General features: G+C 43.0%; 1 protein-coding gene across 3 annotated transcripts in view; it reads left to right on the top strand.

Annotated features, from left to right (window-relative positions):
• tspan11 (tetraspanin 11) overlaps positions 1-23393 on the top strand; it is an 88326-nt gene that overhangs the window by 17999 nt on the left and 46934 nt on the right. For all 3 annotated transcript variants that reach the window (XM_062994715.1, XM_062994712.1, XM_062994713.1), the window contains exon 3: positions 8403-8594. In XM_062994715.1, coding sequence (XP_062850785.1) covers positions 8403-8594 — 192 coding nt within the window. The remainder of the gene's footprint in view (positions 1-8402; positions 8595-23393) is intronic.

Below are 23393 nucleotides of genomic sequence, written 5' to 3' on the forward strand. Positions count from 1 at the left end.
TTCACTGAACTCCTGAGAGCGACCCATTCTTTCACATGTTGTAGAAGCAGTCTGCATGCCTAGGTGCTTGGTTTTATACACCTGAATGAAAGTGATTGGAACACCTGAATTCAATGATTTGGATGGGTGAGTGAATACTTTTAGCAATATAGTGTACATTTACAGTTACTGCCTTCTCTCTTCATTTCATACCATTCTAAAGTGTGTCTGGGAATTTGTGCCCATTCATTACAAAGAGCATTTGTTAGGTAAGTCTACCAATTAATAGTGCAGTTAAGGCCAATGCTCTTAGCAGATCGCAGAGGTACAGTCATGCTGAAACTGAAAAGGAAATTGTTGGCACATATAGAGTATGCAATGATTTAAAGACTGTGAGTTTTGTACATGTTCCAGCATCTAGTGGAGGGTCTTATAAAACCTGTATTCATCAAGTAATTGCCCCCAAATGTAACTAGTACTTGTGCCACCCTTGGCAGTAACAGCTGAAATCTAACATTTGCAATAACTTGGGATGAGCCTTTTACATTGCTGTGGCAGAATTTTGACACACTCCTCTTTATGTTTTTGTTCTTAATTGTTTTAATTTGGCTACATTGGAGGGTTTTTTGAGGATGAGCCGCCCATTTAAGGCCTTTTCACAGCACCTCAGTGCTGAGTCAGAACTTTTACTTGAGCACTCCAAATCCTTCAGAATTTCAGAAGTGGACTTGTGTGCTTTGGATTGTTGTCCTGCTGCAGAACCCAACTGTGCTTAAGCTTTAGGTCACAAACTGATGTGTGGATGGTTTTCTTCTGGATTTTCTGATAGAGAGCAGAATTCATGGCTCCATCAATTATGACAAGTCATCCAGGCCCTGCAAAAGCAAAGCATCCCCTGACCATAACACTAGCACCACCATGTTTGACTCTAGGTTTTCTGTTCTTATGGTGAAATACTGGTGCAGTACAGTAGACCCTTGTCTTACGAATTGAATTGGTTCCAAAGGGCTGTTCCTAAGTCAAAATGTTCGTTAGTTAAACCTATTGTTCCCATAAGAAATAATGTAAATAGAATTAATCCGTGCCAGACCTCCCAAACCACCCCCTTACCTAACCTCTCTAATGTCTTAAATGGTCTTTTTTATTATAAATACAAGTATATTTTCCCCTAAATCTTAAATTATAGAGTAGACATTCCTGTAATAAACAATAATAAACAATACACAGCAGTACTGTACTGTACATAAAAAACATCACATCACATTTCAGTAAAGTACGTGTGCTGTACCATACACCATAATAAATTTCCTTCTTTTTTATAAAATGTATCTACCAAAAACAACAATAACTCTCATATTTCTCTATTATTTCCTTCATTTCAATAGTGTTGTATTTTGTAGGTGTAATTGCACGAAAAAAAGAATACTTTACTGAGCCGAATTCCTTCTTCTCTCGCATTCACTGTCCCCTCTGTCTGATACACATTGACATGTACTGGCAGGAGTAATTATACAACAAGAAATAATAATAGATTTGTTCATTTTCTCACCACTATGCTTTCTCTGCACTTTCTTTGAGGCCATTTTAATATAGAATTCTACAAAATATAAAAAAAATACCGAAAAAACACCATCCACTCTCCGCTCACTGTATATATATATATACAGTGTATCACAAAAGTGAGTACACCCCTCACATTTCTGCAGATATTTAAGTATATCTTTTCATGGGACAACACTGACAAAATGACACTTTGACACAATGAAAAGTAGTCTGTGTGCAGCTTATATAACAGTGTAAATTTATTATTCCCTTAAAATAACTCAATATACAGCCATTAATGTCTAAACCACCAGCAACAAAAGTGAGTACACCCCTAAGAGACTACACCCCTAAATGTCCAAATTGAGCACTGCTTGTCATTTTCCCTCCAAAATGTCATGTGACTCGTTAGTGTTACTAGGTCTCAGGTGTGCATAGGGAGCAGGTGTGTTCAATTTAGTAGTACAGCTCTCACACTCTCTCATACTGGTCACTGAAAGTTCCAACATGGCACCTCATGGCAAAGAACTCTCTGAGGATCTTAAAAGACGAATTGTTGCGCTACATGAAGATGGCCAAGGCTACAAGAAGATTGCCAACACCCTGAAACTGAGCTGCAGCACAGTGGCCAAGATCATCCAGCGTTTTAAAAGAGCAGGGTCCACTCAGAACAGACCTCGCGTTGGTCGTCCAAAGAAGCTGAGTGCACATGCTCAGCGTCACATCCAACTGCTGTCTTTGAAAGATAGGCGCAGGAGTGCTGTCAGCATTGCTGCAGAGATTGAAAAGGTTGGGGGTCAGCCTGTCAGTGCTCAGACCATACGCCGCACACTACATCAAATTGGTCTGCATGGCCGTCACCCCAGAAGGAAGCCTCTTCTGAAGTCTCTACACAAGAAAGCCCGCAAACAATTTGCTGAAGACATGTCAACAAAGGACATGGATTACTGGAACCATGTCCTATGGTCTGATGAGACCAAGATTAATTTGTTTGGTTCAGATGGTCTCAAGCATGTGTGGCGGCAATCAGGTGAGGAGTACAAAGATAAGTGTGTCATGCCTACAGTCAAGCATGGTGGTGGGAATGCCATGGTCTGGGGCTGCATGAGTGCAGCAGGTGTTGGGGAGTTACATTTCATTGAGGGACACATGAACTCCAATATGTACTGTGAAATACTGAAGCAGAGCATGATCCCCTCCCTCCGGAAACTGGGTCGCAGGGCAGTGTTCCAGCATGATAATGACCCCAAACACACCTCTAAGACGACCACTGCTTTATTGAAGAGGCTGAGGGTAAAGGTGATGGACTGGCCAAGCATGTCTCCAGACCTAAACCCAATAGAACATCTTTGGGGCATCCTCAAGCGGAAGGTGGAGGAGCGCAAAGTCTCGAATATCCGCCAGCTCCGTGATGTCGTCATGGAGGAGTGGAAAAGCATTCCAGTGGCAACCTGTGAAGCTCTGGTAAACTCCATGCCCAGGAGAGTTAAGGCAGTTCTGGGAAATAATGGTGGCCACACAAAATATTGACACTTCAGGAACTTTCACTAAGGGGTGTACTCACTTTTGTTGCCGGTGGTTTAGACATTAATGGCTGTATATTGAGTTATTTTGAGGGAAGAATAAATTTACACTGTTATATAAGCTGCACACAGACTACTTTTCATTGTGTCAAAGTGTCATTTTGTCAGTGTTGTCCCATGAAAAGATATACTTAAATATCTGCAGAAATGTGAGGGGTGTACTTACTTTTGTGATACACTGTATATATATATATATATATATATATATATATATATATATATATATAAGAGAGAGAGAGAGAGAGAGAGACGGTCAGAGTCAACTTGTTCGTGACGTCACATGTTTCACGAATTTCGGTTTGTAATCCGAAATTTTTCCATACGTTAAGTTGAAAAAGATTGTTCGTAACCCAAAATGTTCGTATGGTAAACCGTTTGTAACTCAAGGGTCTACTGTATTAGCTTTATGGCAGATGTAACAGTACCCATGTCTAACAAAAAGTTCCACCGTTGACTCATCAGTCCAAAGAATAATATCCCCAAAATCTTGGGGGTCAGATACATGTTTTTTGCCAAATGCAAGAGGACACTTTGGGTTTTTTTATGCCTCACAATTCTCCAAGGCTATCATTTCTGCACAGTGTCTGTCTTATTGTAGAATAGTGTTCATTGACCTTAACTGAGACAAGTGAGACCTGCAGCTATGTAGATTTTTGTCCGGGTTCTTTTGTGATTTCTGAATGAGTCATCGATGAGTTCTCGGTAGGCTGTGAACTTTTAGAAAGAATCACCGTTGTTTCAGGTTCTCTCCATTTGTGGATAATGTCTCTCACTGAGGTTCACTAAAGCCCCAGAGCATTAGCAATAGCTTTATAATTCTTCCCAGGTTCACATCTGTATTTGAATCTCTATAGAATATATATACAGTATATTCTATAGATTATATGCAAGATCTCACCTGGTGGGGTAAGAATGATTCTGAGAAAGGTGAGGTCAGCCCAGAATTACACGGGAGGAGCTTGTCAATGATCTCAAGGGAGCTGGGAGCACAGTCACCAAGAAAACCATTAGTAACACACTTCGCCGTAATGGATTGAGATCCTGCAGTGCCCGCAAAGTCCCTTTGCTCAAGAAGGCTCATGTACAGGCCCGTCTGAAGTTTGCCAATGAACACCTGAATGATTCAGAGAAAGCTTGGGAGAATGTGATATGGTCAGATGAGACCAAAATTGAGCTCTTTGGCATCAACTCCACTCGCCGTGTTTGGAGGCAGAGAAATGCCCGGTGGGGATGGTGTTCTTGGGGTCATATCCAGCATTTCTCTGCTCCCAGCTCCCTTGAGATCATTGACAAGCTCCTCCCGTGTAATTCTGGGCTGACCTCACCTTTCTCAGAATCATTCTTACCCCACGAGGTGAGATCTTGCATGGAGCTCCAGAGCGAGGGTGATTTACTGTGATCTTGTATTTCTTCAATTTTCGAATTATCGCGCCAACAGTGGTCTCTTTCTCACCAAGCGTCTTGCTGATGGTCTTGTAGCCCATTCCAGCCTTGTGCAGGTCTACAATCTTGTCCCTGACATCCTTTGATATCTCTTTGGTCTTGCCCATGGTGGTCGAGAGATTTGAACAGAAGAAACTGATTCTGTGACAGGTGTCTTTTATACAGGGACAGGACAAATTTGTGTGCCTCATGGGCACATAACCGGTCTGTGGGGGTCAGAATTCTTGCTGGTTGGTAGGGGATCAAATACTTATTTCCCTTAATTAAATACAAATTAATTTATAACTTTTATTTAATGTTTTTTTTCTGGATTTTTTGTTGATATTCTGTCTCTCTCTGTTAAAATAAACCTTCCATAAAAATGATAGACTGTTCAAGTCTTTGTAAGGGGGTAATTTTACAAACTCAGCAGGGGATCAAATACTTATTTCCCCCACTGTATATATATATATATATATATGTAGTTCTCTTTAGAACATTGAAGAACACCAAGAAAGGGGGCTACAGTCAGTAATTGTACAACTTCAAAGTGCTTCTATATGGTAAGTGAAGCTGATAAAATGGACAGTGAGTTTAGAAACAAGGAGGTGGTTTTAATATTATGGCTGATCAGTATATATATGTATGTGTATATGTAGTTCTTGGTAGCTTGGTAGCTCACCCACTTTATGTTACTGTGTCTTTATTCTTTTAAGTGACTCCTTTCAAAAACTGAGATTGAAGAAAAGAAGCCGGGGCTGTTTCCAGTTTCATATCTGTATTTGAATCTCTTTAGAATGTGGCCTTATGTGCTGCTTTTTGAGATTTTCTAGCCTTCTTCACATTACCAGACAGTTTCCATTTAAGTGATGTTTAGATTAAACAAGTCTGGCAGTAATCGTGCCTGTTTGTGGTTAGTAAAATTGAACCAATTGTCAATTGCATTTGGTTAAGTGGTTGATTTAGTAGCTCAGGGGACAATTTTTACACATAGCACCAGATAGGGCTGAACAGCATTTTCCTTTAATAAAAGAAATTTTTGTGTTTATTTGGGTTATCTTTGTCTAATATTAAAAGTTATTTGGTGATCTATATGTGTTGTATAAGGGTTCACATACTTTTTTGGCCTGTTTAGTGAGAAAAAAAAAAAAAAAAGGTTTTGGAGTGAAGTCGGTAAAATATTTGATTTGTTCTTGGAAGCTCACCCACTCTGTTACTGTGGCTTTATTCTTTGTAGTGACTTCCTTCACAAACTGAGATTGAAGAAAAAGAAGCCGGGGTTGTTTTGGTGGGAACAGTGAGTTTAAAAGAGCAGTCTTGTTCTGAAGTGAGTGTGAGCCCTGTAGCGTGTGGTATGTGAGCTCGCTTACTGTTCAGAAGAGTTTAAAGGGTGTGTCTTATACAGGCTGGGCTTTTGTTTGGGCCCAGGAGAAAAGAGAATGAAAAGATTGAATGGGGGTGTGTTTACAGAGATTTCCTCCAGTTTGGGGAAGATATGGGGATAAGTTCTGGAAGTCAAAAACACAAGTGGAAATGAGCATTAACTAAACTATACAATACACAACCAAAGGTATGTGGACACCTGACCATGAGCTTGTTGGATACCTATTCTATTGGTATGAAGTTGCCCCCTGTCAAGCTTTCTGCAAAATTGTATGTGTTTGTAGCTATTTAGTCAATGGAACATTTGTGAGGTCAGGCACTGATGGTTGACGAGATTGCCTGGCTCACAATTAGTGCTTCAGTTAGTTTTTTCATTTCATTTTTATGTTTTACTTTATTTTTCTTTTTATTCTGGTCAGGGTTGTGATGGGTCTGGCTTTCCTGGAATCAGTGGGCGAATGCAGTAACACACTCCGAACAGGATGCCAATCCATCACAGGGCCTCGAGCACCCCCAACTGGCCAATAGCACTGCTGGAGATTTGAATCCGGACCAGTCCCACAGATTACAAATCATAGCGGCAGCAAGAATATATCCTGTCCAACCCTGGCCAATTGTGTTTGAGTAGATGATGACCAGATTGGTGGCTCTGCTGAGATTTTTCATGGCAGCATGACCGTTAACACACATTTAACAGTTGTTTTAGGCCTTGGGATACACAGACTTAGATTTCTCTGAATTTCCCAAATATTTTTACAGTATTGATGAGTGAAAATGAGTAAACCTGGTGAAATTTTGATAGACTATCAACATTTGGGAAGAATTACCACCGCTCCAAATTCTCTCCATTAGTGGATAATGGATCTTGCTGTGGTTCGCTAAAGTCCCAGATCCTAAGCAATGGCTTTGTAACTCTTTCCAGTCTGGTAGATTTTAATAACTTTGATAACTCTGATTCTGCATTTGAATCTCTTTAGAACACGACATTATGTGCTGCTTTTTGAGACCTTCTAGTCTGCTTTACATTAGCAAATAGATTTCTATGGATTCCCTGAATATTTTTACAGTATAATGTATGGTAGATGGTGAAATATCTAAATTGTTTGCAGTCTTGCAGTGAGAAATGCTTATTTTAAACTGATAATTGTCTCACAATTTTTGGCACAAAGTGTGGTGAGCCATGACCAATCTTTCCCTTCTCCAAGCTTTTTTCACTCTCATTTTGCCTCATCAAAAAAAGTGCATGGCAGGAAACAAGTTCCACTTATGTTTATATTTACACCATATAATTTAGTTGGTCAGTAAAAAACATTTGCACACAAAATCTTTTCTTTGTACTTTTGTCAGTTGAATAAAGGTTAAAAAAATATAACTTTTCTAGAAATGGGGTGTGTACATTTACACTGCTTGTTGTAAAGCTGTGTAGCATCTTTGAAACTGTCACAAACTGACGTTTTTTTCCTTTGCATTTTTAATTCATTTTCATCAACCACTTCATCCTGGTTGGGGTCGCGGCAGTTCTGGTTTCACTGAGAAACAAAATGTGCAAGGCAGCAATACCCTGGACAGGGTCCCAGTCCATTGCAGGGCTTTGGCTATTCCCCCTTCAGACATAGCCAATAGTGTCTGTGTAGGTGCTTAGCTGGCTGATATTGCACCCGACTGAGTGAGATTTGCACCCAAATGTCAGTGGTGGAGGGTAAGCATAATAGAGCACTGTCCCACCTTGAGTACTCGTTCTGATTTCTTCTTGTTTTTATGTCCAAAATGTGTGAAATAGTAAAAAAATGAACTACATTTTAATTGTGTGAATTAAAATAATTCATGAAATTTTTTCCCCATTTTCTCCCAATTTAGCATAGTCAATTTGTCTTCCGCTGCTGGGGGATCCCTGATTGCAGTCGGGGTGGGTATATTGCTGCTCACGCCTCCTCCGACTTGGCGCAGCCCTTTATCACCCATGCATACTGCACTGGTGTCTCTCTATCTGCTAATCAGGGTCCTTACCTGGCATTTGAACACCCCACCCACATAGTCCGGTCGTCCTGCCCTAGCAGAAACGTGTCTGCTGCAGGCAGTGCCAATTATGCGCGCTAAATGGCGCCCAGCCGACTGGTGGCAATGCAGAGTTTCGAACCAAAGAGTTCAGAATCTCGGCGCTGGTGCAATAGCAGAATATCCAGCTGTGCCACCTGGGCGCCTATTTATGCCAATATTAAAAATTTTTACTGAACGGCTGGATAGAGGGAAGTGTGGGCTGCATAGGGTTCGAACCTTACCTCTGGTCACTGTTTGTCCAGCGTAGATTGGCACCCTGTCCAGGTTGTGTTCACACCCTGCACGTAGTGTTTCTGTGTGGCTCCAGAGCCACCCTAACACCCTAACTGGATGAAACAGATAGTGAACATAAGAAATAATGTAATGAATTGATTCTGAAAGATTACAACTTTTCGTTGTCTAATTTATTCCTTTTATCCTGTTTTTCTGTCTTAGATGGGCGGAGGCGTTGTCATGGGAGTGGGAATCTGGACTCTGATCGATAAGGGCGAGTACCTAAGCCTGCTGGCCTCCAGCACGTTTGCTGTGTCAACCTACATCCTGCTCTTGGCCGGAGGAATGGTCATGGTCACTGGCTTCCTGGGGTGCTGTGCTGTCATCCGCGAGCAGAGGAGCCTCCTGTCCACGGTTTGCTTTCTTGATCCCTGCACATCCGGGCACTGAGATATTCATGTAGTATACTCTTGTTGTTGTTTATGCACATGTGTGAACAATAAGTATTACATTACATTATGGTGTACTAGTTATACATACTGTTTAGTAAAGACAGGTATGCTTTTGGACATGGTCAGGGCATCCCAGTCGATAATTCCTCTGTACACAGCACTTCAAAATTACATTCATGATTTGCAAACTTATATTATTCTCTTTTTCCATCCTAATCAGGATTGTGCTGGGTCATGCACCACCCACAAACACTGGCTGCAAGCCAGGCATGCACCCTGCATAGTGTAACGGATTGTGGGCTAGACGGACAGGAGGGGCGGACACAAACGCGGAGATGTGTGAAAGAAAACTATATTTATTAATAATAAAGACAGGACAGAACAGACTGAACAGGACTAAACAAAGGCTAAACGGAGGATAGTACACACAGGCTAACAAACAAGGACTAGGCTAACAGACAGGGGCTAAACAGGGACTAAACTAAACAGGCTAACAAAGCTACACTGGCAAACATGACTAAACAGGCTAGACAAGGACTAAACAGATGAAACATGGAATGAACAGAACTACACAAGAACTAAACAGACTAAACAAGGCATGAACAGACTAAACAGGCTAACATAACAGGAACAGGCTAAACTGACCGACAGGAGCTAGGAGGAAGGTAAAACAGAGTTACCAGGGGCAAACAGACAGAATTACCAGGGGCAAACAGACAGAATTACCAGGGGCAAACAGACAGAATTACCAGGGGCAAACAGACAGAATTACCAGGGGCAAACAGACAGAATTACCAGGGGCAAATTACCAGGGGCAAACAGACAGAATTACCAGGAGCAAACAGACAGAATTACCAGGAGCAAACAGACAGAGTTACCAGGGGCAAACAGACAGAGTTACCAGGGGCAAACAGACAGAGTTACCAGGAGCAAACAGACAGAGTTACCAGGAGCAAACAGACAGAGTTACCAGGAGCAAACAGACAGAGTTACCAGGAGCAAACAGACAGAGTTACACTCAATAATCTCCAACCAGCCTTTCCCTGAGCCTCTCCTAAATAGTAGCAGCTGGGGCTAATTAGCCCCAGCTAACCAATCAGGAGAGGGAGGCTGGTTGGAGACTGGGGAGAGAAGGGCGTGGCACACTGGAGCACAGGATCACCCTGAGGCTTCAAGCGTGACAGTAGGCCCCTCCCCGAAGGCACGACTCCTGGCGTGCCCAATACAAAAACCAAAAACAAAAAGGAGGTCCTGGACCCTGAGGGGCAAATTTGAAGTTATTTAATATGCCTTGCGGTAGGCATGATAGGAGACCAGAAGCGCTATCGGGGAGCGCCGACGAGAGTTCAAAAGCGCCGTCGGGGGGCGCCATCGTGGGAACAGAAGTACCATCGGGGGGCGCCAACACGGAAACAGGAGCGCCATCTGGGAGTGCCGACGAGGAAACAGAAGCACCTTCGAAGGACACCAACTCTGGAACAGGAGCGCCATCAGGGGGCGCCAACTCAGGAACAGGAGTGCCGTCGGAGGACACCAACTCTGGAACAGGAGCGCCATCAGGGGGCGCCAACTCAGGCACAGAAGTGCCGTCGGAGGACACCAACTCAGGAACAGAAGTGCCGTCGGAGGACACCAACTCAGGAACAGAAGTGCCGTCGGAGGACACCAACTCAGGAACAGAAGTGCCGTCGGAGGACACCAACTCAGGAACAGAAGTGCCGTCGGAGGACACCAACTCAGGAACAGAAGTGCCGTCGGAGGACACCAACTCAGGAACAGAAGTGCCGTCGGAGGACACCAACTCAGGAACAGAAGTGCCGTCGGAGGACACCAACTCAGGAACAGGAGTGCCGTCGGAGGACACCAACTCAGGAACAGAAGTGCCGTCGGAGGACACCAACTCAGGAACAGAAGTGCCGTCGGAGGACACCAACTCAGGAACAGAAGTGCCGTCGGAGGACACCAACTCAGGAACAGAAGTGCCGTCGGAATGCGCCAACTCGGGAACAGGAGCCAGCTGCGTGGAGCCTGGCGAAGAGGTTTCGGGAGTCAGCTGCGGTGAGCCTGGCGAAGAGGCTTCGGGAGTCAGCTGCGGTGAGCCTGGCGAAGAGGCTTCGGGAGTCAGCTGCGGTGAGCCTGGCGAAGAGGCTTCGGGAGTCAGCTGCGGTGAGCCTGGCGAAGAGGCTTCGGGAGTCAGCTGCGGTGAGCCTGGCGAAGAGGCTTCGGGCGTCAGCTGCGATGAGCCTGGTGAAGAGGCTTCGGGAGTCAGCTGCGGTGAGCCTGGCGAAGAGGCTTCGGGAGTCAGCTGAGAGGACCCTTGAGAAGAGGCGTCCGGAGTCAGCTGCGTGGACCCTTGAGAAGAGGCGTCCGGAGTCAGCTGCGTGGACCCTTGAGGAGAGGCGTCAAGAGTCAGCTGCAAAAACACTGGAGAAACGTCATTAATCAGCTGCACAAATCCTTGAGAATCTCCTTGATTCAGCTGTGAGGACCCTTGAGAGGCGTCCGGAATCAGCTGCAAAAACCCTTGAGAAAGTTCTTGAAACAGCTGTGAGAACCCTGGAGAGGTGTCCAAAGTTAACTGCGAAAACACTAGAGAAACGTCACTCAGCTGCGAGGACCCTGGAGAAGCGTCCGAAGTCACTTGGGAAAACACTGGAGCAACGTCATTCAGCTGCGTGGACCCTGGAGAGGCGTCCGAAGTCAGCTGCGAAAACACTGGAGAAACGTCATTCAGCTGCGAGGACCCTGGAGAGGCGTCCGAAGTCACTTGGGAAAACACTGGAGCAACGTCATTCAGCTGCATGGACCCTGGAGAGGCGTCCGAAGTCAGCTGCGAAAACACTGGAGAAACGTCATTCAGCTGCGAGGACCCTGGAGAGGCGTCCGAAGTCAGCTGCGAAAACACTATTGAAACATCACTCAGCTGTGAGGACCCTGGAGAGGTGTCCGAAGTCAGCTGCGAAAATCCTTGAGAAACTCCTTGAAACAGCTGTGAGGACCCTGAAGAGGCGTCCGAAGTCACTAGCGAAAACACTGGAGAAACGTCATTCAGCTGCGAGGACCCTGGAGAGGCGTCCAAAGTCAGCTGCGAAAACACTAGAGAGGCGTCCAAAGTCAGCTGCTTGGACCCTGGATATGCGTCAGAGGCCAGCTGTTTGGACCCTGGAGAAACTGGACTCAGCTGCGAAAACACTGGAGAGGCGTCCGAAATCAGCTGCTTGGACCCTGGATATGCGTCAGAAGCCAGCTGTTTGGACCCTGGAGAAACTGGACTCAGCTGCGAAAACACTGGAGAGGCGTCCGAAATCAGCTGCTTGGACCCTGGATATGCGTCAGAAGCCAGCTGTTTGGACCCTGGAGAAACTGGACTCAGCTGCGAAAACACTGGAGAGGCGTCCGAAATCAGCTGCTTGGACCCTGGATATGCGTCAGAAGCCAGCTGTTTGGACCCTGGAGAAACTGGACTCAGCTGCGAAAACACTGGAGAGGCATCCGAAATCAGCTGCTTGGACCCTGGAGAAACTGGGCTCAGCTGCGAAAACACTGGAGCCGGTGAACACACAGAAGGACCCCCGGAGCCCTTGGGGTCGTAACAGGAAACAGGACCTAAATAATATTGGCTGGCTCCTAACGTGGACTTGGGACAGTCACGAGCTTTATAAGCGGGCACTGGCTCCTGGACCACATCCACAGTGGGCACTGGGGAAAATTTAACCTCCCCAGTGGGCACTGGATGCCAGGTATAAGCTGCAGTGGGCACTTTGCTACATGAAAATTTGGTTCTCATGAGGCCCTCAAAATCCTTCACCGAGTTCAGCACAACTCCCCTGTCAGACCAACGCTGCTTAGCCCACTCACGAGCAGCACCCCTCAGTCTAGACATCATAAATCGTACCTTGTCGATTTCAGTTGGCTGGGGGTCCAGAAGGTTCTGCAGGTAGAGCTGGCTCTGGAGAAGGAAGCCTTCAACCCTATGGTTGCTTCCATCATAAGGAGCCGGCCTACTAAGCGGGAAGACTAGAGGAAACCTCATAGAGCCAAAGTCTGGGAAAGAATAAACCAGCAACATCTCGCTGTGTCCTATAAGGGAGATTATTCTGTAACGGATTGTGGGCTAGACGGACAGGAGGGGCGGACACAAACGCGGAGATGTGTGAAAGAAAACTATATTTATTAATAATAAAGACAGGACAGAACAGACTGAACAGGACTAAACAAAGGCTAAACGGAGGATAGTACACACAGGCTAACAAACAAGGACTAGGCTAACAGACAGGGGCTAAACAGGGACTAAACTAAACAGGCTAACAAAGCTACACTGGCAAACATGACTAAACAGGCTAGACAAGGACTAAACAGATGAAACATGGAATGAACAGAACTACACAAGAACTAAACAGACTAAACAAGGCATGAACAGACTAAACAGGCTAACATAACAGGAACAGGCTAAACTGACCGACAGGAGCTAGGAGGAAGGTAAAACAGAGTTACCAGGGGCAAACAGACAGAATTACCAGGGGCAAACAGACAGAATTACCAGGGGCAAACAGACAGAATTACCAGGGGCAAACAGACAGAATTACCAGGAGCAAACAGACAGAATTACCAGGAGCAAACAGACAGAGTTACCAGGGGCAAACAGACAGAGTTACCAGGAGCAAACAGAGTTACCAGGAGCAAACAGACAGAGTTACCAGGAGCAAACAGACAGAGTTACCAGGAGCAAACAGACAGAGTTACCAGGAGCAAACAGACAGAGTTACACTCAATAATCTCCAACCAGCCTTTCCCTGAGCCTCTCCTAAATAGTAGCAGCTGGGGCTAATTAGCCCCAGCTAACCAATCAGGAGAGGGAGGCTGGTTGGAGACTGGGGAGAGAAGGGCGTGGCACACTGGAGCACAGGATCACCCTGAGGCTCCAAGCGTGACACATAGTGCACTCATCACTAACACCATGGGTGAGGGTGGGGTGTAAAGAAACTGTAGTATTCTTTAGCCCAACACTGCTGAGGTCCAGATTTGAATATCAGCAGTTGAGATTGGCTGTCTTAGTGGGGGATAGCCCTGTAATGGATTGGCATCCTGTCCATGGTATTCCTGCTTTGTGCTCACTGTTTCACAATGAGACCCAGACAAGAATAAAGTGATTAATGAAAAAGAATTGACACTATAAGTAGTGGGTAATACACCTTGGATAGGGCACCTATTGCCTGCAGGGCATCACTAACTCAAACACTCACTTATTTACACATATGGCGCAATTTACAACAGCCAATCTAACTGCTGGATGTTTTTGTTAGGTTTGAACAAATCGTATCAAAAGAAAACACAATTGGACACAAGTGGAACATTGGGTGGCAAATGACAAGTGGCACCCACTAACAGCTTATAGCTATGCTGCCTATAACTGTGCACATACACTGATCAGCCAATACTGTAGAACCATCTACCAAAACATGCATGGCTATGCTTGTTTCAAAGTGGCTGTGTATGTGATGTTCAAGGTTATATCAAATGTTGGGCTGATGATAGTTACTGGTAGTACACTTGTTAAATACATGAATGCAGCAGATATGATTAGGGATAAAGACCTGACTGACTTTGCTAAGGGATGAAGCATCTCCGAACAGCCACAGACAGTGATCTGAGGAAGGACAAGCTAAGAACAGCTGACAGATTCTTAGTTAGTCATGACTCATTAATGCAAGAAGACATGAAGGCTATGGCATCTGGTACAGACCAAACAGAAGAGCCACAGTGGCTGAAATAGCAGATACATGTACTACTTTTGATTAAGTGAATCTGTCACAACACAGAGCAACAAACCTTTCTGTGTGTGGGGTGTAGTCGCAAGCCAGTCAAACGTTAAAAGCAGCTTGAGTGGGAAGTAAGGCTTGTGAAATGGTCATTGAAGGTTGACTGGTAACACAAATCTTGTTTTTCCTGCAAGATCATGTGGACAACCGGGCATGTGTGCATCCTTTACCCACAGAATAGATTGCACCAGGATGCACCCATCAAGCATATTACCCAACGAACAAGCCTCTGGAGGCAGTGTTATGATCTGAGGTTGCTACAGTCAGGTGTAAGTTTAGCAACGGTGTGGTTTGACTCATTGCCCGATCGTCAATCTTGGCTAAAAAGGAATGCAACTTTGAAAAGAAATAAATGTGAATTTGTAGAACGTTGAATACTATGAATAGGGCCCTACTAAATTCTCGGTGAAATTTGCTTAAATTCATGGACCTCATTTTTCAAAAATCACAGATTTCATGGTGTACAAAGTATAAACTTTACAGTGTACACAATATTTCAATGTTATTTCAATGCTTATACTATCTGATCTATAATAAATACGGATAGAAGTATAAATGTATCTGTATCAAATACACTTTCCAACATATTAACATATAACATTTAGCCATTGTAACCTCTCACTGCCCACACAAAACAGAATAATAGCAGGCTAACAGTTCAATATATTTCAAAAGTTAACTGGTAGATTTATAGTTATAGGCTATTTCTTAAAAGTGTATTAACGTGTACGATTAGTTATGCCTGTAATACAGAATTAAGTTCTATACCGTAACAAAAAAATATGAATGTAAATGTTAATGTTGCGATGACGGTGATGTGAAATATTGTAAAATAATTCAAAGTCCAAACATTTGATTGGTTTAACGAGAAGTCTACTTTAAATGTCACACAAGCTCAGTGCAAAACAACTCGAGCACAGTCGGAAAAGGTCAATTCCAAAATCTTCCCTACACACTCGCTCCCTGCGCCCTATAGTGCACTTAACATTCTTAAAGGGCCAGACAATATATTTATAATTCACATTACACGACAGGTGAGACATTCTTTTTTCTTAAAATAGTGCTTTTATTTAGGAATAAATAAGTCAGAACAGGGGATCGGGCGTAACGTTATTATTACTGTTTGCTCCTTATTCTCCACTCTTGTGCTCGATTTACACTGAATATATATTAAGTAAATACGTACATATCCGTGCATGCACGCGCTTGTGTTAATTTCTGAACTGATAAAAAATGTTGATTTCGGAAAATTAAAATACGAGCCGTTTTTTTTAGTTTCTGCATGTTACCTCACAGCTAACACTAGCCAGTGTGGCTCTTCACTCGTCTCTCTGTGTTATCACCTTACACAGTGAGCACCCCACAACCAATCAGTGAGCTCCAACCGCCTACCACTCCCACCCCTCCCTTACTGTGGATGCGCGAATGTCCTAAAGTCTCAGTTTTCAAGGTAAATCTGAAGCAGAAATTTGGTGCTTCACATTTTAAAAATACCGTCACCATTTTTGAATATCGCGGTATACCGTAATACCGTCATACCGCCCAACCTTAGTGCCAATAAGGGCTGCACGATTTTGGAAAAAACTGACATTGCGATTTTTTTTTTCTGCGACATATATTGCAATATTAAAAAAATGCTGGAATTTTCACCACATTATTAGTAATATTAATAATGCATGTATCTTACTCTAAATAAGGGGCTCATCTGTGAAAAAGGTGGTGCCTACAAGGGATACAAGAGATTATGACAAGCTACATCTTTGTACTCGGTTGAAACTGAGCATTAAACTAAGAAAGCTTCAATATCACATAAGGGAATTAACAGGATTGACAAAATGGGTCATTTAACATTTTATTTCACAATCAAAACCTCTTCAAGTAGTAAACATCATTAAAATAAAACTATACAAATAAAAGAGCAGCTATACACCGGTCCCCTGAGTGGTATACATAAGTACAACTTAAAATAAATGCAATTTGCTATAAAACGTAAAGCTATATTATAAATTTAAAGCTATATTAAACTTATTTTGCATTTCTCGTACAACTCGGGGATGGCAACTTGAGAAAAATACATGCGTTACTGTATTACATACCGCTTATGAAGCGACCGGATTATGTTTTTAAAACCCTCTTTGGTAACTGTGTTAACCAGCACCATGTCTTTCGCGAGGTGAAAAGTTATTGCATCACTGATTTCTGTGTGTCGTTTGGAACCTCTCTCATACAGTGAAACACTGGAAAAGGCATTGTTAGGATAAATCTTTTGTTCAAAAGGTCCTGAAGAAAGCAGTCGAAGGAAGTCCAGAAAGTACTCTTTAAAACACTTTATTAAGTGTAAAAATAATCTGTGAATATATATCAGAGCTAAGCCGGCCGGCACTCCTTACTCCTGCAGTCTAGACACACCACGTAAGAAAGAGGCCGAACCTTTCTCCCCGCCAGTTTTTAAACTCAGCTAGGCTCCTCCTCCTTTACTGCTGGTGGAGCCAATGAAATGTGCTAAAGAGGCCCAGGCTCCGCCCTTTGCCAAGAGTTTATGGCAGCCGCCATTTTGAATAGACCATGTGGGGGACATGCGGCATGCATGTCGTAAAGCTTGGAAAATGCCGTCAAATTTCCCATATTAAATGTACGTCTTTGTTCTGAAAAACCTAACAATCCGCCCTTGAAAGCATCTTAATGCTTTCACAATAACTTTTAACTATAGGTTAGGTGTTTCTAGATCCCAGGAGATAAGGATAGCCGTCAGCAACCCCCCAATTTAACCCCTTCTGACTACATGGCCACTGGGCTGAATTTTATACAATAAAACGTTTCTAAAAAATAAAAAGGCTACCAGTTAAACTAAAGGAACCGTACCTATCGCAACAGCTCCTAACCCTGAAACAAACAAACAAACAAAAAATAATAAAAACAGGAAATCAAAATAAAGTAATTTAAAAAATAGGAAATCAAAAAGAGAAGAAAAATAAAATAAACACAATGGGTGCGTAGCTTCCACAGGAAGTCCGTTCAGGTTGTCCTCCACCAGACGGAGCTGCAGATATTCAGAAGGGGCCCATAGCTCCTGTGTCTCTGCATGACTCCTAATGTCTTATGGATTCTCCCCTGTCGGCCTTACCTGTTTCCACAGCAGCACAAACATTTCCTAAAAATAGCAGAGTACCAAACATATATACATTGTAAACAATCCTGAACTAACCCCTTGCGTTTTGTAGCTAAACTATGTGTGTTGCACTTAACTAGTGTTTTCAAAGATGGTCTATGTGTCTGCGAACTATATGTTTATGTTTTTTTTTTCTCCTAGTCTAACTAAATTCTCCCCCCTCGTCTTGTTCCGCTCCGTTGATTCCGCTGGACTCTTCTTCCACATAGTCGGTTTTGTCGGGCTTTTCTGCTGTGGGTTGTTCCCTGTAGGCAGGTCCAGTTAGTGCCACTTCTGTCCCTTGGAGTGGGTCTTCCAGTCCCCTCAGTGTCTGCCTCTGCCAGTCCTTCCAAGTCTCCTTCCTTCATCACGGTGTGTGATTAGTAGTGCTGGTCCTCTCTCCTCATCTTGTCTGGTCGGTTTTACCTTTAATTAAGCAGAGTTAGTAGCACTTATACTGCTCGAAGTGGGTCTTCCGGCCCACCTTCAAGGGTATCCTCCTCATCATCATCTACCTGATATCTCGACAAATCAGCCAACACCATCTGGATAACTGGTGGATCCTGCCCCCCTCTGCTTCCTCTACACACTACTTCTATCACAAATTTTTCTATTAATACCCTGATGCACGGGATACCACAACAACATACCACTAAAATTGCCGTTCCCACGCATGCTGACATCACCAAACTTGCAATAACTTCCTTCCATGGCCCAAACATCCCTTCTAGCCACTTAACCCATTCATACACACATACAATCATACAACAGACAAACATATAAGCTACTTACCCAGCCCTCACCGCAGCCACCCCACTCCCAACAACGGGATACACGGCCACGGTGAGCTTAGACACCACTGTCGCAAGGCTTTCTGGGTGAAGCCCGTGCCAGACCCAGTGGCGACGCTACACTGTTTCCTCCCTAATGGTCAACCGTCCCGGTGACCCACTCACCAGCGTCCACTGGGTGGCTCTGTGTCTGGACCGCACCCCATTACACTGCCGAGTCGCTCTTCCACCCACTGCTGGACCGGGCACCCTGCCCCTACAGCCACCTGGGCTAGCGCACTCCGACAGACCGGGCATATTGGCTCACCAAACCATCAGAGCCACCCAAACACCACGATCCCACTTCTGACACCAATGTGGCGCCGGCGAGTAAGGAAGGTTAGCGTCAGGGCCGCAAGTGAGCTGCCTTTGGCAGTTCATTCAGTGTTTTAGCGACAGACACCCATTCATACACACATCCCTTCTGAAAAATGTCCCCTGTTTATCGGTTCTGGTTTGTTGCTCCTGAAACAGGTGTAATTGTCTTTATAAGCTTTGATGTTGGTTGGGGTTGGTTCCTGAGTTAGTGGGTGAGACATGGATAAATTCTCTATGTGTTAAATTAGACATTTTAGACCGCTTTAAACAACCTTTCGAGCAAAATCTGTAACACGTATTAAGACAAAGATAAACTGGTTTTAACGAGACACACCCTAGAACAGAAGATTCCTGCCTAGTCGAAGAATACGAGTATTCTTTTAACATTCACTGGCACAACTCACTCGGTTGTCCAAACACAACTCAGACAAAAGAACGTAAACCTCAGTACAACAACAGTGTCTACTGGAAACAAACAATTACTTCACCGCGACCGACAATAGCCCTATGGAAACAAACGTATAGTTCAGGGCAATCGACAGTGATCCCCTGGAAACAAACAATTACTTCACCGCGACCGACAATGGCCCTATGGAAACAAACATATACTTCACCGCGACCGACAATGGCCCTATGGAAACAAACAATCACTTCACCGCGACCGACAATGGCCCTATGGAAACAAACATATACTTCAGGGCAATCGACAGTGATCCCCTGGAAACAAACAATCACTTCACCGCGACCGACAATGGTCCTATGGAAACAAACATATACTTCAAGGCAATCGACAGTGATCCCCTGGAAACAAACAATTACTTCACAACCCTTCCTGCTATATAAAATTCCACTTCAAACAGTTCAAACTGATCAGAGCAGAAGGTGCATACACATTACATCTAACATTTTCTACACTTATTCTACTTCATCATCGTCGCATGCTAGAGAGCCTTCAAATTTTCTAAATCACATTTTTTCCAATACAAAATCACCAATCCACTATTTATTATTTTCTCTGCCATACTTAAAATAACAACAGCTCTGCTATATCAACTTCCATCAGTCCTACAAACCCCTGACTTATATTATTTATTCATTCAGATTTTTACCCCAACTTTTGGTCACTGGTACTAACACACCTCCTGCTTCTAACAATACAGACTACATTTCCCACAATCCAACAGACTCTCACATGACCATCTCCTGCTCCTAGTCAGCCAATCCCTCATGCTCATCATCACCAGCGCTTTGATCCACTTTGGCTTTCTTGAATCACATTAAACTCTACTTAAACAGTTCCATTTAGTTAACTCACTGCAAAGTACTACCAACCTATACTATCTCTATTGTATTATTGTTACATCTCCCTACAAATGTCATTAACCCCACATCACTATGGTACCTGCATCCCTACTCTCACTAAAACACAAGCACTTGTAGCTCTTTCTAATTTACTCTTGTAACCAAAACTTTTTCTACACGAATTATTGTTATTCTAATACCTTACTGTAAAATACATCCAAAACCTCTATAAGATGTTACCGAACCCCTCACTTTTTATTATGGAACCCAGATCTTCAGGTGGATGTCTATTAAAACACACTACTGTCCCACACGGTCTTGAGATTTCACTGCATAACGTCTCCATCCAGTCTCACATCAGCTTTCCCTTCCTCTTGTCTGATGTCATTACTTTGGCATTCTGTACCTCAGCACCCCATATGCCTCTTGAACACTGCTTTACTCAAACATCAGAATGCAACAACAGCCATGACACACATCTGCAAGATCTGGTATTCATAATTTTTACATCATCTTTGGTACTGCATAAGTGTCCACCATCCTCAGCCAGTACACAGTAGATTAAATATCAGACTTCTCTTTACTCATGCAGGGCCTGCAGTTTATGGCCTCAACCCCCCGCTGGGTTGCTGTGTGTCTGTGAAACCTATGACCTGGGTCTCCAGTCACCCCCCTTCATGTACTTCTCTCCTAACAAGTTATTTTCTTCTCACTATTCCCTCAATCTTTAAATTGCACTCATCTATGATCATGCATAGTATTGCCACAAGGTTTACTGCACCACATTGAACCAATCTAACTTCTTCAATAAACTATATAGTATAAAATGAGTGAGTTGACCTGATCAATTAGCTAGAAAAGATTCATCGGATACAACACAAGCATCAAATATTACCAATTACCAATTACCAATTTCCAAAAAATATTACCAATTAAATTGAATCTTACCGGAGTCCGTGTAAGCAATTATATTTAATCTCCTGAGACCCGAGCTTTGATTTTTTCAATGCATTTTTCCTATTCCTTATGTTTTTAACCTTAGTTGGGCGACACGGTGGCTCAGTGGGTAGTACCGTCGCACACTGTCACAGCAAGAAGGTCCCCCCCCCGCGGAGCCCGCATGTTGGTTTTCCCCGGGTGCTCCGGTTTCCTCCCACAGTCCAAAGACATGCCAGCGAGGCGAACCAGAGACACTGAACCGTCCATGTCTGTGCCCGATACAACCTGAATCCCGTGCAATGAGCAACCACCGCTCCTGTCATAAATGTAACCAAAGTGCAAAACATAACGTCAAAATCTTAATAAAGAAGCAAACAAACTTTATTAGTGTTCTAGTACTTTTGCTACCACTAGCTGGCAGACAAAAGTGTCCACTAATGGGGACAATCGATCGAAGTTTAGCAGGTCAAGGAATAAGGCATAACAAAACCAAAATGTAATGTCCTCATATGTGACCGCAGGGTCGCAAAAGATTACCTTCACCAGGCGTCCCTGAATCTGCATGCATATACATACCTGAATCTGCATGCATATCCGTAGGTCTGCCAGTCCAGCTGCCCCAGCACAATGTATCACAGGATTTAATACACAAAGCGGCATATTAAACATAAATTCTTATTCCTGCCATAATACTCCCCCCTTTTTCAAATTTTACAATCAAATCTTGAAAATAAAATATTAAATAAACCTTCTAAATGTGTTTATCCTGTTGGAAAGCACAGAATTTTAAAGTTAGTTCAATCAAAGTCTGGTGTTAGCTGGACCTGTAAAACAAATAATGTCGTTATTGAGCAGTGGAAGGTGTGCAACAGCTTTGTCGGCAGTGTCACCTCTGGCATTGTAAAAAGTGGTAGGATTAAGTACATTACAGCATTTGATAATAATGTTCAATTTTAGAAGTACACTGTAGTATTTATACAATCATTAACTTGATACGTGAGATGTTTTCCTTTCAGTTATAGAACATAATTTGGCAAGATCACTTAGTATAACTACGGATATTTCTGTAGCAAAGACAGAAAGAAAATTCTGCACAAATCCAGAAGGGATCAGAGTACCTGTCTTGTACAGAAATAGTGGTACCTTCAGGCATTATTTCCAATTTAATTCCAGAGGCAAACAAATGATCACACCTCATAAGATTTATAGGGCTATGAAATCTCACTCTTTACAACTACACAATATTTTAGAAACAGTAACATGTTAGCTTTTACCTTTTACTTGTATTCAGCATTTGTACACAGTGAAAAACACGACCTCACTCAAATAAACATAAGCTTTGACAATATATAATCTAATATATCAACACATGTCTTAATCAGAGGTGGAAAGAGTACCAAAAAAAACTGTATTCAAGTAAAAGTACTATTACCTTAATGAATCTTTACTCAATTACGAGCAAAGTTACTACTTTGAAAATCCACTCAAGCAAAAAGTAGAAAGTAACTCATTTAAAATGTACTCACCGAGTAAACAGCAGGGGGTCTCCTCTGTGTAATGTAAACGGGAGTGGATACAAACCTCAACAGTAGTTTTTAATTCAAATGTAATAGAAGAAACGTTGTCCTTAACTCAAAAGCAATAAAAGAAACATGTTGACGCAACACTTAAAACAGTTAGGGATGTGTAATGTGTCATTTCAAATGACATAAAACTTTTTCAAAGACACCCACTAGCGATGTGTCGTAAAATGATTCGAATCCATGAATCGGCTCTTCTAACCGAAACAAAGGAACCGACTCTTCCGGCAGTCGCCATGTAAACACGCGGCTCTTCAAAAGGAACCGAGACAAAAGACTCGACTCACTGTCGCAAAATTCGCTGCAGCAGTTTCACAGCCGCGATTTCTTTAGCGTTTTTTATTTTTTTTATTTTGCTCGGTAACAGCTGCTATTCAAAATGTAACAATTACTAATACAAAACATACTTAAGCAAAAGCAAAATTACAGTCTGTGAAATGTGCTTTAAAAACTACTGTGTTACAGTAACCAGTGCGATCAGAGCGGTAACACTAAAGCACTGGATTCGTGTATGTATGTGTATTGATCGAATTTGTTTAAAATCATATCCCCGCTATTGAAACATTCCCCACTTGCGACATATTGATGTCGAATTATTGCCCAGCATTACCCCACACATTAAAACAAAAAACAATATAACAATCTCTCAACAATACATGCAAAGCTCCTAACACGATTAACAAGCGTTGGGTTAGTCAAAAAAATTTTTAATCTTATTCACTATAACAACTCTGATTAAGGAGATTTTCCTTAACTATTTGTGTGAAAATGTCCTGTCACACATGGATGAATTCCACTCTTTCCTGGTTTAAGAACCTTAAAGTT

The sequence above is a fragment of the Trichomycterus rosablanca genome, chromosome 1 (assembly GCF_030014385.1).
Source record: "Trichomycterus rosablanca isolate fTriRos1 chromosome 1, fTriRos1.hap1, whole genome shotgun sequence".
Classification (NCBI taxonomy): Eukaryota; Metazoa; Chordata; class Actinopteri; order Siluriformes; family Trichomycteridae; genus Trichomycterus; species Trichomycterus rosablanca.